General features: G+C 35.0%; 1 protein-coding gene across 5 annotated transcripts in view; it reads right to left on the bottom strand.

Moving 5' to 3' along the window:
* Positions 1 to 13,905, bottom strand: part of NBEA (neurobeachin) — a 453,368-nt gene that overhangs the window by 174,729 nt on the left and 264,734 nt on the right. For all 5 annotated transcript variants that reach the window (XM_058800580.1, XM_058800578.1, XM_058800579.1 and 2 more), the window contains one exon: positions 8,069 to 8,193. In XM_058800580.1, the coding sequence (XP_058656563.1) occupies positions 8,069 to 8,193 (125 nt within the window). The remainder of the gene's footprint in view (positions 1 to 8,068; positions 8,194 to 13,905) is intronic.

Raw genomic sequence — 13,905 nt, 5'->3', positions numbered from 1 at the left:
TGAGACTCACTGAATATTCATGGATCGAGAATTTATATTTATTTGTCAAATAGATATAGAAATGAATAAATAGAACAAATACAATGTTCACATGAGTTTGAAAATATTTCTCATCATAGCAATTTACTGGGTTTGGTAAATAATTTACTTTCATTTTGCAGAACAGACAGATATTGTGTATTCTTTGTACATGAAAATTTAACTGTGGAAGGGAGAAAAATGCAGCTAGAATTCCAAGAATGACAATGGTTCCAATTTTTAGGTCTTAGGAATAGTTTTGCAAGCCAATTTCATGGCTTCAAGAACATTCTGGGGTCATATACTTTCAGATGAAGAAAGAGGTAGTTATGTTAACTGCTGGTAAAAACCCAGCAAGTTCTGCAGTAAAATCTATTAGCTCAGACCAATAACAGCAGCTAAAACCCAGGTCATGCTGGATAACCTAAAAATCTCAGAGGAATGGCATTTGGAACCAAACACAGAGGTTTAGAGGGAAAAGTTTTCATATCCTATTTAGCTCTGTGAAAAACTTGAATTAGAGTCAAAAGACAGCTTCTGACATTCAAAAGTTAAGAAAATAATTACAAAAAATTGACTGAATCTGTTCTTACAACTTATAGTAAAGCTGCCATAAAAATTCCTATGAATATGCTAGAAACAACATACAACAGGCAGAAGATATTGAGAGACTGCAAGTACTGATAGAATACAACTGCAACTCATTTCTACGACCTAGTCATGGAGCAGAAGCTCAGACACTGAGCGCTCAGTAAAATTCAACACAGCAGTGTTCAGTACTCCACCCAAGCAAATTCCATTACTATTTACCTCTTGAAGGTGCCTTTCATCACATTACAGTGGGTTTTAAGAAAAAAAAGCACCATTATGGTAGATATATTTATGGTATCTATCTAATGAGAACATATTTATGATTGGGGGAGTGGGGTGGGAAATGTTATAAAGAAGATCAAGTTAAATCTAGTATTTTAGATTTAATTACTGCTAAGATTTTATTTTGCAGATCCTTCAACTAGTACCCAGTGTAAGGTTTTTCATAGAATTTCTTTAGACAAAACTGTATCTTGTAATTATCATATAAAATATTAAGAGCACAAAACTATCATGTAATATTTTCCCTAAAATCCTGTGAGATGAAATATTTGGGAGTTTATGTGGTGAAGCAGTGGATGGCACTGTTGGGCTACAATTATAAGGCTAGAGAGGGAAATCTTAAATTGCTGTGCTTAAAAAAAAAAAAGATTTTTGTGTCTTGTTTAGGCACCCAATTCAGATATAAACTCATTCAGAGTACACTGGAGATTTCAAAATCAATGTGAAAGCTAGCTCATGTACTGAACAGAAGTTTTGCAACAGGAGAAGTATTATTTTAGGTGCTTCAACTGAAGCAGAAATGTTTATGTGCTTGTTTCACATGGCAGCATGACCCCATTTAGGGCTTACTTGGCTCATGGAAGAATTGTTGTGGGTTAATTTAATGACTGTACACATATTCTTAAAATGCTCACCACTGAACATCAAGTATGTGTGTTTTACCGCCCACAAAGTCGATTCTATTTCTTAAAACTGCTCACAATTAATGGTCATCTTGTCTTTACTTACAGATTAGAATTGTGTGAATGAATGGGGTGGTTAAACGAGGTTTCTTTTTAGAAAAGGGCTTTCATTCTTCAGTTTCACTAATGTATTCTTACTTAAAGCAGTACTTAAAAAAATATCAGTTTGGGGAATTATCTTAGATAGGGGTCACCCTGTATTTCCCCAGAACTACATATTTTATGAAATTGTAGTAGTGTATGTGACTAATTTTTAGGTAGTGCATTAACTGAGGGGGGAGAAAAAAGACAATCAAAAATTTGTATTGGCTTATGCAGCTACAGCAAACTCAATTTCAGCAACAATAACTATTATACTGAACATGAGAAAATTGACATTAGAAGCATTTTATATCTGTTCATATCTTGATTAAAGATGAGGCAGAGAGTTCAATCAGCAAGTTTGCACATAACAAGAAACTGGGAGGAGTGACTGGTCTGCCAGGGGTCTCAGCAGGCTGTGAAATGGGATAACAGAAACCTCATGAAGCTCAACAAGAAGAACTAAGTCCTGCATTAGGGGAGGAACAAGCCCAGGCTCCAGTACCTGCTGGGAGCACACGGCTGGAAAGAAGCCCTGAAAAATGGAGCTGGGGTGCTGAGGGACCCCAGCTTGAACATGAGCTGTCAATGTGTCCTTGCAGCAATGGGAAATGATCCTGGGCTGCAGCAGGCAAAATATTGCCAGTAGGCTGGGGAAGGTAATCCTCCTCCTCTGCTGAGCCTAGGTGAGGCCACACCTGGATTTCTGCATCCAGTTCTGGTCTGCACAGTATGAGAGAGACATGGATCTTCTTTTATATTTACTTTTACTACTAAACTGATTCAGATATTCTGTAGATATTCTTTGTTCCTCTTGAGGACGGAAGACTCAAGGGGGCCACAAAGTTGTGTATAAATACTTCTTGGTTTTCAGTACTTCCAAGAATCGAAACCACACCACTTCTCTGGACAACCTGTCCATTGTTTGACCACCATGACAGTAAAAAATAGTTTGTTCCTGTTACTGGAAACCAACAGATGTCTAGATCAGTTTAGAAGTAAAAGAAAATGTGAAAAAACCCAACAAAAGGATCTATAAAACTCAACAAAGCTGAAAAAAAAAAAAGCTGTTCATACAGATATAGTATAAGGAAGCAATATTTCACAGACAAAACTAGAAGCATAATTTGATCTTTAATCTCTTACATGGTACATATGTAATGCTTTCACTGCTATATACCTAGGAAAAAAACTGAGTTTTATGCATCTAGTTGGCCTGCAAGCAAAACTCTGATAAGTAATGATTCACTATCAGTTGACTTCAACTTGCTTTCATTTTTGAACCAGTTACTGAAAAAAATACAGGTTATCTTATGGCTGGTTCTGAAACCAGTGTTGTTGAAACTATTCTGGAAATACACCAGGCATTTTCAATATGCACAAAAAAGTGATAAGGTAAAGAATAATGAAGTCTGAGAACCTTATGATCTTGGGGAAAAGTAATATAACTTTTTTAGATATATATGATTTATGCAGTAACTTTGACAGAGAGTCTTGAATTTATTGCAACAAATGGTAGGATTTTCACCAACAAAAGACACCTTTATGTTTTTAACAATGCCATTAGTATCAACAATCTAATATAGCAAATCGTAGAACTTGAAATGCAGAATGGAAATGAAGACTAGCTTTTAGGTGAACATTCAGACTTCCTAGAATAGGGCACTTGATTTTACAGCAAAGCTTCTGAACAGAGACGATGAAATTGAGCATCTCTGGTTCATGGGATATTCTGATTTCTTGATATGTCTTATTACTTGAAAATGGCAGGTAAGTTTCTAAGACGCTAGCTTAGCTTTCTAGAACAGCATTTTGTGCATAGCTTCTTGCCAGTTTCCCTGGACACTCTTCCCTCTAGCTTGCTCTAGCACTGCCTGCAGAAGGCAGGGAGCCCAGCAGCTCATGAGATGGAACTCAGGAGCTATGGAAATCAACTGCTTTGGACTTCTCAGCACAGTGGGGTTGCTCTAGAGCTAGCATTTCTGAAATTTCATCTTGGGGTATTTCTCTAACACTGAGGATCCTGACAAAATTGAATCTTCCTTTAGGGTCCCTGGGGCAGCCAGATGTCCCATTCTGAACGCTGTCCCTTGTTTGAGTTCCTGTGGATTTCAGACCCTCAGTTTCATAGCAGGAACACACACAACCTTGCTTCTAGAGTAGCTCTTGCCTGTTAAATAATCTGGTCCTTCCTGCCATTCTTTGAAGGTCCCTCAAAATTCCTCTGCTTGCATGAAAACAGTTTTCAGATTTCAACATTCCCAATTGCCAAACCTGACGCTTTCTAATTGTGTTTGTGTAATAAAAATGTATTTCTAGTGATGAGTAAACATAGTATTTGGTGAAACTTAAAGCACTAATGACAAGACCCAGAAGGAGCCAGAGTCTTCTTCGGCTAGAACTGCCCTTGAAATAAGGTTGCTAATTAGATATCCAAACGCATGTGCAAGTTCAAAAGCCATATGTGGCTATATTGCACATATATCTGTGGCTTTATTTCAAAACTTGAGCATTATGAAGGCATTTTTACTCTTTGTTTTCTTTTTCATTCTAAGCATTTAGGATCTGTGATGCTAATCAGCTTAACAGGCTAAATATTCTTGAGCACATACCCTAGATATATTTGACCAGCTTACACATGTATGTTTAGAATGTGGGCACTGAGTTCATTCACATTTACTGTAATGTTGATTAGAAAATATAGCCTTTCTTGTACTCTCTTTATGTATAAATTGTTTGTGGACCTTTAAAGGCTGGTAGAGCAATTTTAATAAAGAAACTGGTCAAGGTTGACCTTTGTGGACCAGTATTCTACCTCACTGGTAGGATGTACAGTAGTGTCTCCTTTATGCTAATCTCCAATGACTGTAAATTGTTAAGTTGATTAACTAGAAGAGACAGTTCTTTCACCACATGTGCAGAATCTATGTGAATTGGGTCATAGCTGCATATTTCATATATCCATCACAGTAAAATTTGGGGAAGAAAAGTAGGGTGTATACTAATTTATATAATATTTTCTTTTTTCTTTCTTTTCATTTACAATTTACTTATTTACACTGAAATTCCATCTAAACTTAGAATAATAATTAAGTTATTGATGTTATAAAATTAAAACTCTACTAAAAGTTCCCTGTAATTCAAATTCCATTTTAGCTTGCACTTTTATACTGCAGTAAGTAGCATCTCTTCAGCTACACAAAAGAGAGAAATTAAATTATATTTTGATTCAAGTAAGAATTTAACTAAAATAAAGGGCACTGCAGATACAATGTTGAACTAATTGTGCTTGTATTTTACATCTGGGTATGAAAGTAACTTTAACAGATTACAAACAAATCTAATGCCTAATATTAAAGTCTTGGAAATGGTGGAGACTAATCCAAAAGGAAAAATTCTCTAGTCAATCTCTTGTAAATGCTGCTATGACTGAGATGCAAAGAGTCTCAAGGGACAGCTAAGTATCTAGCCATAGGAATCTGCTGCAATTTTTCACACTGTTTTAAATAGGCATAGAAATATGTTATGATTTCTAATTGCAATATTTCTTACTTTTCAGGAAATTTGAAAATATATTCATATGTAGACATATGCCCCCACACACACATATATGTATACATAATATATCTTATGAAAAATGGAAATCCAAACATGCATACAGGAGTTGACTAACAGACTGTAGTTAAATAAAAACTTCATTGTGACAAATTTTTGGAAAAATATTCTTTCCTAATAGTACAACATTGAATGTTTCCTACAGGAAGAAGTCACTATCAAATAAAATTAACACTTCTCTTTTTAGGCCTTCTAGATAGAATTTAACATTTGTTTTACTTCTCTAAAACAAACATTTAGATCATAAACATAGTTTTAATTTACAAGACTTCTTCCTTAATTGCTGCAAATATAATATAATTACAGTATCCATACATCCAACATCAAATATTATTTAATACTAGAGTAGCTTTTTTTATCTATCAAGGTCATATCTTGATGGCTGCACAAGCTCAGATAAATCAGGTGTTAAGCAGGCACATCTCCAAGGAATCTGATAATTCTCTCATCTGCAATCCTCAGCATATCTTATTATTTACTGCCAAAGAAATGACTGATTAATTTTGTCATCTTTGCTCCGTGATTTTTGCTCAGCTGAGGCTGGCTGCCCTCTTCTGCAATGCCTGATCAGACCTATTTAAGTTGATGCCTTTGATCGCAGACACTGAGGAGCTTGCTGACTTTGGCTTTGACTAAACATTCCTCCACTGCAATATTTATGCACAGAATCCTAAATGATAACGGACAGTCACTGTAAATAACAAAAAACTTGTAAGATGTTTCCACTACTTTTCTGAGGCTCAAGACAGCTTTACTTGTACTAGAGGTATCAGTCAAGATGAAAAATTGAAACAAAAACCCAACAAATTTTCCTTTGATGAATACTTTATTTGTCACAAGCGAAGTATCTGAGGTCAGGAAATAAAATCTGTTATTGGAAAACTATGTAGTCTGATTTTTTAAAAAAATGCTTTAAATTCTTTCTGTAGTGTGATGTCATACTCAGTTTTGGAAGCTAGGGGCATTTTACTATCAAACTGTTCCAAACAAAATTAGCAAAACAAAACCAATAAAAAAACCAACTACAATGGAAGTTAAGCCCTATGGAAAAAAAAAAAATCTGCCTCTAGCTCTTTATTAATCACATTCCAGCACCAGAGGCTAGAAGTACATCAAACTGCACCAAATCCTTTTCACATGACAACCTCATAAATTATTCAACTCATTAGTAACACCAAGAGGCATAAAAATAACATCAATGTTAAGGATATTTTCTTACAGAGAAAGGTCAGCTAAAAGTTTCAGTATTAAAATCCAAAGGCTTAAGCCTCTCAAAAGTAAATACATCTAGATAGAATCCATGAATATTTTAATGCATGCTGATTTTAATTCCCTGTTAATTTTAACACATATATGAAAAGCTAGAAATATTTTTTAAATTCTGAAAACTTCAGTCTATTGTTAATTTTTATGTAACCACTAAGTTTTATGAGCACCATCTGTGTATAAACCTGAATTTTAATTTTCCTGTATGGTAAATGCACTAACAGGTGTTATAGAAATTTAAAGTCCATGGGTTTAGTGACTATTTGCCTTTCAAAAGCAACACAGCAATCAGCACAGTTTTGTACCCGACTCTCATAAAATCTCCATCCTGATGTTTTGGAAGAACGTGGAGAAATTAACCTGTTGTCAAATATCAAATACCATATAAAAATGGGAGAAATGTCTTCCTTAATCAAGCTTAAGGAAAGTTTATGACTTGAAGTGCTGGACATGATAGTCCTCACCTTTAAGTAAAGATTAAGTTACACCTCCAAGTATAACTGCACACACAGATATTAATTCAGATGTCTAACCTTCTTTGGATCCCAGCTATTTGCCTTATACAACTGCAAAGTTGGTGAAAAGTGTAGGTCATATACAGAGTTAGCTTTATATCTATCATATTCAGAACTTTTGGCAACCTTAGCCTTTGGCTAAACATCAGATGAAAGGTTCAACTTGCTTTGGGAATGATTACTTCAATTTTTTACTCCTAAATGCTAAAGAATCATAGCACTTTCTTTTCAGCACTAAAACAAAAAAAACCCACAAAACCAGAACACCATCACAATACTCTTTAAAAAACTCCTGTCTTTGATATGCTAGAGAGGTATCCCAGCTTAATCCCAAGAATTAAATTTGCTTTAGATTTTTGGAGTACTCAGGCTCAGTCTGCTGTACAGAAGTCACAAACATATGAAACTTCTACATATTATAAAGGAATTTGTAGGCATGTCCTCAATCCTCTTTTATACTCCAGCTACATCTCCATGAAAATCAAACATTATTTAATTCTTCAGTTTCTAAAACTGAAGCTTCTATGTATTCAGTTCATTATTGAATCACAAGTTATCCTTAAAAAATATTATTGTTAACAAGTTCTTTCACGATTTGCAGAAAAAAATACTTCTGGCTGACATTTCCACGCCAGAATAAAATTTCTGATATTTTTTAATTCCTCATTCAGAAAATGTCTCCAATGGAACTATTATGATGCATTAGTTTGATGACCTATTTCATTCAGTCACTCCAGAGAGACGAGTTCAGTTGCTTTTACCAGCCTCTCAAAGTTAGTGTCTGGGAATGCTGGAGAAGTATAACGTTTCCCTTGGGGATCAGGGAATTTAGCAGCTCACAAGCTCAAGTCTTCTGGTTCATTAAAGTGTAAGAACTGAAAGAATTCCTTTTCTAAGAATATGTTGTCCTAGGAATTCTCAGCACTGTCCTTGAGAAAGAAGGGACATGATTCTGAGGAATCCATGGACATCAAGAAAGCATCATGAGCTACATTTTTAAGCTGAGGTAGTACTGACCATATTCCACAGCAGCTTTTAGGAGAGCATCAGCATGAGTAGACCCAAAAGCATTTCGAACAAATCTCCTCCGTCGGCGCAAATCATCTTCCCAGTAATCCAAGCGCCAGAAGTCATGCAGTTGGCTGGAAAATAAAGAACACACACATCAGCACCTACCACAGCTTGAACTGTATTTACATACATAATAGTATAATTTCACTGCTGCTTTCCCATTTCTGGAATACAATCTTGTAAAAACATGTATTACTAAAACTCACAATATTCTAGCATTTCTTTACCTGCATTTATGTATTATAAACCCCAGCACCGCCTGTCTCAAAGTGTTCTGCCTGCTGCTAAAAACATTAATCACACTGAACCCATTAACAAATGCAGCATCAAATTACAAGTATTAATGGCACAGCTTGCTTTCTTTTACAGTATTTTTAACAAGGCTTGTAAATCATAGAATGGACCTCAGTGCAAATAGTTTGCAATTTAATGACTATGGTCCCTTAGCAGACCAAACTTAAAAGTATAAAATATTGCCCACTTGAATTTTGTGGAACTATGATTAAACTAATGCGCTGAAATATTCATTGAAATAATTCCCCACTGCCCCTAGCAACCTGAGAAAATTGCAATTTTATTCATTATTAATAACACTGAATTAGAGCAGCAAAAAAGTTCCACCATGTGGTAATTGTCTTGGTAAATTATTATTCCAGCACTAACAGAGTACTAGGATGACTTTATAGCTCCCAGCTAATACAAGCCATTAACAACCACGGCCATCTTAGTGTAACATTGCCTTTTTGCATAAAAAAGAATATTAAACTCCTGTAGAATTATATAAGCCATTGTTAATCTATATTAAAGCCAAAAAGTACACATATATAATCATCTGGTATTCAGCTTTGGTTATAAAGAGCTGGCCAGCTCCCACTTTCAGACAACTTCTTGACCTAATCAACACAAATCTCCCACATCTCTTTTATAAGCTGTTTGGGCAAAGCTGCATTCTAAGCCAACATTTAAAAAGCTTTTTGGATCACTAGGAAGAATGTAAAATGTTTGTGGATGCATCCTTATTATCAGACTCCTAACTGAACACGCTATACATTTAAAATTATTCTGCACGCCTTGACCTTGTGGACCCTAACTAGGGAACCACTGCTCTAAACAAGTCATTTTTAATCCATCTCTAGTGCCCTGGACATGTGTGATCAAAAGACAAAGAGAAAAAAGAAAAAAAAAAAGAGGGAAAAGAAGTTTACAACTCATAATATTTCTTTGCGTGATTTTTCTAGTTATTTCTTCAGCCACTATTTTCTATATTGCCTTCATTTTGACCAGCTATGTGCTGGTAGCCATTTCCAGAGGAAAAGTAGAAATATGCTAATGTAGGACAGATATTTTCATTCTTTACAGTCCACTTAAGCACTTTTTTTAATGCTTTCATTAGTTATTGTCCAACTTTACTAACTGCTGTCATGAGACCTGGATCTGATACAGAGGGCAGGGCACCATGGGGAGTGGATCTGGCATCCTCCCTTCTAGCCACTAACAAATTTTCAGAAGCAGCACACCGTAATTTTCAGTCAATGCTGCTGGTTTTTGCCATTCTGAATGGCATTTTCATAAGATGCTTCTTAAGTCTGTGTGAAGCCCCTACTTTTATGGCTGCCTTGCAGAACACACATTTTACTTATTTACAAGCAGCAAGGAGGCAACTTCAGTAGTTTTTCTAAAGGCAAGAAACCTTCCCTTTATAATTCCATTTCAGAGTAAGTAATGACAGGACAGAAGTAAAAATATTAACGAAAACCTTTTAAAAAAAGATCTCTGAAATTATTTGTATTGGCAGCAATAAGAAAACCGCTAATGTTGATAAGAATGATCTACATAATAATAAAATACTTAATGAAATTAAGAAATATTCATATTGAGCCTAAAAAAACTATGTTTTTAATTTGCTCTCTGTTTAATCTGGTAATTCATTACTTTGATTAATTAGTCTGAAGATTACTGTACATTCTCAATTTAACATAAACCAGATTTTAAAACCACTATTTTAATGAAGTGTTAAGAAAGAAAGTAATGAAATTTTCAGAAGATTAAGTCTATTTTGCAGATCCAAAAAACCATTACAAGTTCACCAGGGACTGAAGCTTGAAATATGTAATAATGGTGCAAAATTAAATTTTTTGAGAAAAAAGACCAGAAACATCATTTCTATTCACAAACTATACGACTTTTAAAAACAGAACTGAAGTTTCTTGTTACCCTTTTCTACAGAAGTCTATCCTATAATACTACATGCTTCCAGCTCCTGGAAGTTGGTATCTCAACCCTAAAGAAAAGGTTTCTAAATCTTAACTAGTTGATTGAAGATTGATTTTTGACTCAGAGCAACATCATCAACAAAAAGACAAGATACCTTTCCTACGCTGTTGTTAGAAAGAAAGCTGACACTTCAAAAGATGATGGATCTATACTTACAGAAAGCTTTGAATGATTGAGCTTCATCACTTGAATAACAGGCAGAAAAAAAATGTGTGATTTTCCTTAAATGTTGTACTCTTATATCTCTAGGTTGGATTAGAAATACTACTAAGGTAGAATACTGTGGCACCAGTTTCAGCCTAAAATTTAGAATTTAGCCTGCTTTAAATCAAGCATTATGGATTGAATCAATGCTAAATTGCCCAGCCCTCAGATTACAGTACTTTAGACATACTTATATTCTAATCCTGTGGATATCACTCAGACTTTAAGATTTTTGAGGAATTTAGGTAGCTGTTAGGTAGTTCTAAATAATGGCTATAAATGAAGTAGAACTATATTTTCTAATGATGTACCAGGCACAAGTCAGTCCTAGAAGAGAGCATATCTGCAAATCGCCCATAACTCTTTCTGCTACAATGACTTTTTTAAAGTGACTTGACTAAATCAAGTAATTTTAGTAATTTATTTTTGTGACAAGGACAATACTTCAATAGGCTTTACTTTTCCTTATAATGCATATTATTAATAATCCTTATTTCCACAGCCAACTAGATTACATGTAATTTCTCATTCCTCCATATTTTATACCAGTCAAGTGACATTTTGCATCAGCCTTGTTTAAATGAAGAAGTGCATATTAAGCATAATATAATGAATATTTTTTAAGACTGAAAGTTTATAGCACCATATATGAGATATTTCTAAACAATTTTAAGAAAAGAGAAATACATATCTATATCCTTCCAACTGAACAGCTATTTTAAATGTATACTAAAATACAGGACCCAAAGAACTCCACATGATGAGTTTAACTGTCAGAGATAATTTCCTTGCAAACTACAGTATAATCCAATATAATCCAATATAAACCTTTCTCATCATAATGAGAACTGTCATGAATCTAGTAATACTACAAGGCTACTAACAATGAAAAAAATTCTTTTTAATGGTATGGTGTTGCAACTTAATCCCAAATTTCTGATGTGCAGTACTTCATATAGTTAATAGAGACAAAGAAAATACATGTTTTAATGGAACAAGCCCTATTGTACTACATACTGAAGGATTACAAATTTTGTTTCACTGGCACTGTCATCACTGGTACCCACTTGACAGCTTGATGTGCATGCTCTCCTACTTCAAATACACTTTTCTTGGCCAGCATGGGATGGAAAAGCAAACTGGTGTTATGCTGCCCTGGGTAGCCACCATGGACTTTGATAAATTGGAGCAAACACCTTTGAAGTCTCTCAAATGCAGGTTTGAGAGACTCTAAAACTCAGATCTGCCCAGAATTCTTCATGATATTCTTTACTGCCATACCACACACATCTTCCATGTCGGAACAGAGATTATTGAGACAGACTAAAGTGTTTCAGATAGCTCAATTATCCTCTCAGAGGAGAAACTGAGACGTGCTTTGCCAGAAAAACAATTAAGAGGAATGCCAAGTCAGCCTGCACAGCAAAGTCCTCCCTGCCTTTTCACATCTCCATAGCTTGAACATTTAAAAGACAACTCTTGAAAAGATTTTCTGTTAATTCCTATGGCCATAGCTGCAATGAAGAGCATGGGAATGGTTTTTCCTTGGACTTATGAATACTAGCTGTCCTAAACTGTAAGTCTTTGTCCGTCCTGTGTGCATTCAGCATCTGTGACAACAGCTGCATGGCTGAGAAACCCAGTCCCTGTTTGGAAACAAGATGCAGTTTGCTACATGTCACCTACAGCTACAGCAACTAGTGACAAAAATGAATTCTGGAAAGTAGCAGTACACAAAGAGGATCTTCATACTGCAGCCCCAAGGATGGGCTGCCAGATGGAAGAGATTAAGTTTGAATATATTAATGAAGAGGAACAAGCCTGCAGACATGGGGGAAGGGGGAAAAGTTGTTTTGAAAGAGAGGTGGGTCGCAGAATTGGAAGGATCTCAGAGAATCCTTAGCCTTTGTAATACTGGGAAAATACTAGAAAAGACAAGGAATTTATGATCTATAATTTCAACAATTAGTCCTGGTTGCTTTAATGGGACATATTTTAAAAAAGAAAAATTATTCTTTTCACAGTGTGGAATTATGACTGTGTTTTGAGAAATAAGGGAAAAAAAAGTATATTTGGAAAGCACAAAGAATTTCCCAACTGTAGAAGAAAACCAGAAAGTGAACGACATTAAAAAAAAAAAGGTAAGTAAAAGAAAACTTGAAATACAAAAAATACAAAACCACTTAGGCAATATTTTTAATGGTGAAAGCCAATATATAAACCTATTTGCCAGAAGATCCAAGAGCAGATGTCTTCTGTAACAACAAAGGAGTAAATAAGGTTGAAAAGTGCTGTTGCAATAGATACAGTAAAGTAACTGTAAATAATATTCAACCCTGGAAATATTAATACAGGGAATAAAGATGTAATGAACCTGAGAAACACCTAATGTCATGAAAATTGGAAAAGATGGTAAAAAAGGGGAAGGGTTTCCACTTGGACTTTGAAACAAGGATGAAATAGAGTACAGAGAAACTCTAACAGCAACCATTACTACTGATCATCAGAACAGGAGCAGAGGAATCACCTCTGAAAAGCAAAAAGAGAACTGCTAACAGTTTCTCTCCTCTGATCATATTACTAATGGTCTTGCATTAATAATGAAGGACAAAGCTGAGACAACAGAGAATGAAATGAAAGAGAGAAAAAACTATCAGAAGATGACTAATGATTAAAGATGCACCAAATTTATGGAGAAGAATTTCTAAGAACTGTTTTAAAGGGTAACACCCTTTTCAGAAAGGAGGAAGTGATTTATGGGGCTTTTATTTTCTTCTTAAGGCACTGGAAAAAGGAGTGTTTAATACACATTCTTAATGAAGATTTCCAACTCCTGAAACTTCTGTGTCTTAATTTCAGTGAGAAAACTGAGGACACATCAAAAGCTGAAAACAAAAATCTCTCAATTTGAATTATTCTTCAGATAGATGAGATGTTAGAAAGGAGAGTAATGTCAGTAGGTGTGAAAGGGAGGCTGTGACAATAGAGACATTAATTTTAGCTGTGGTACTACTTAAACCACAAACTTCTAAGGCAGTAAAATCCCAGGATAATGGATTTTAGTCTATTGCATAGAGTCTGAAGGAAAAAACTCACAATGAATAGACAAATAAATGAGGATTAACAGTTTACTGATTGCCTAGATTTCTAGAAAGCTTAGTTCTTCAGAATGAGTTGTTCACCATGGAATGGCTGCAATATTATTAAATAGCAGTAAACTTCTATCAAGAAGCAGCAGTTGTAGGGAAATAAGACTAACCATGCATAAAGTTATAAATGGGGAAAAAATAGAGAGAAAAAAGCCA

The sequence above is a fragment of the Ammospiza caudacuta genome, chromosome 2 (genome assembly GCF_027887145.1).
Source record: "Ammospiza caudacuta isolate bAmmCau1 chromosome 2, bAmmCau1.pri, whole genome shotgun sequence".
In the NCBI taxonomy this organism is placed as follows: Eukaryota; Metazoa; Chordata; class Aves; order Passeriformes; family Passerellidae; genus Ammospiza; species Ammospiza caudacuta.
Note: the sequence above shows the minus strand (reverse complement) of the source record. Positions and strands in the feature narration are given on the sequence as shown.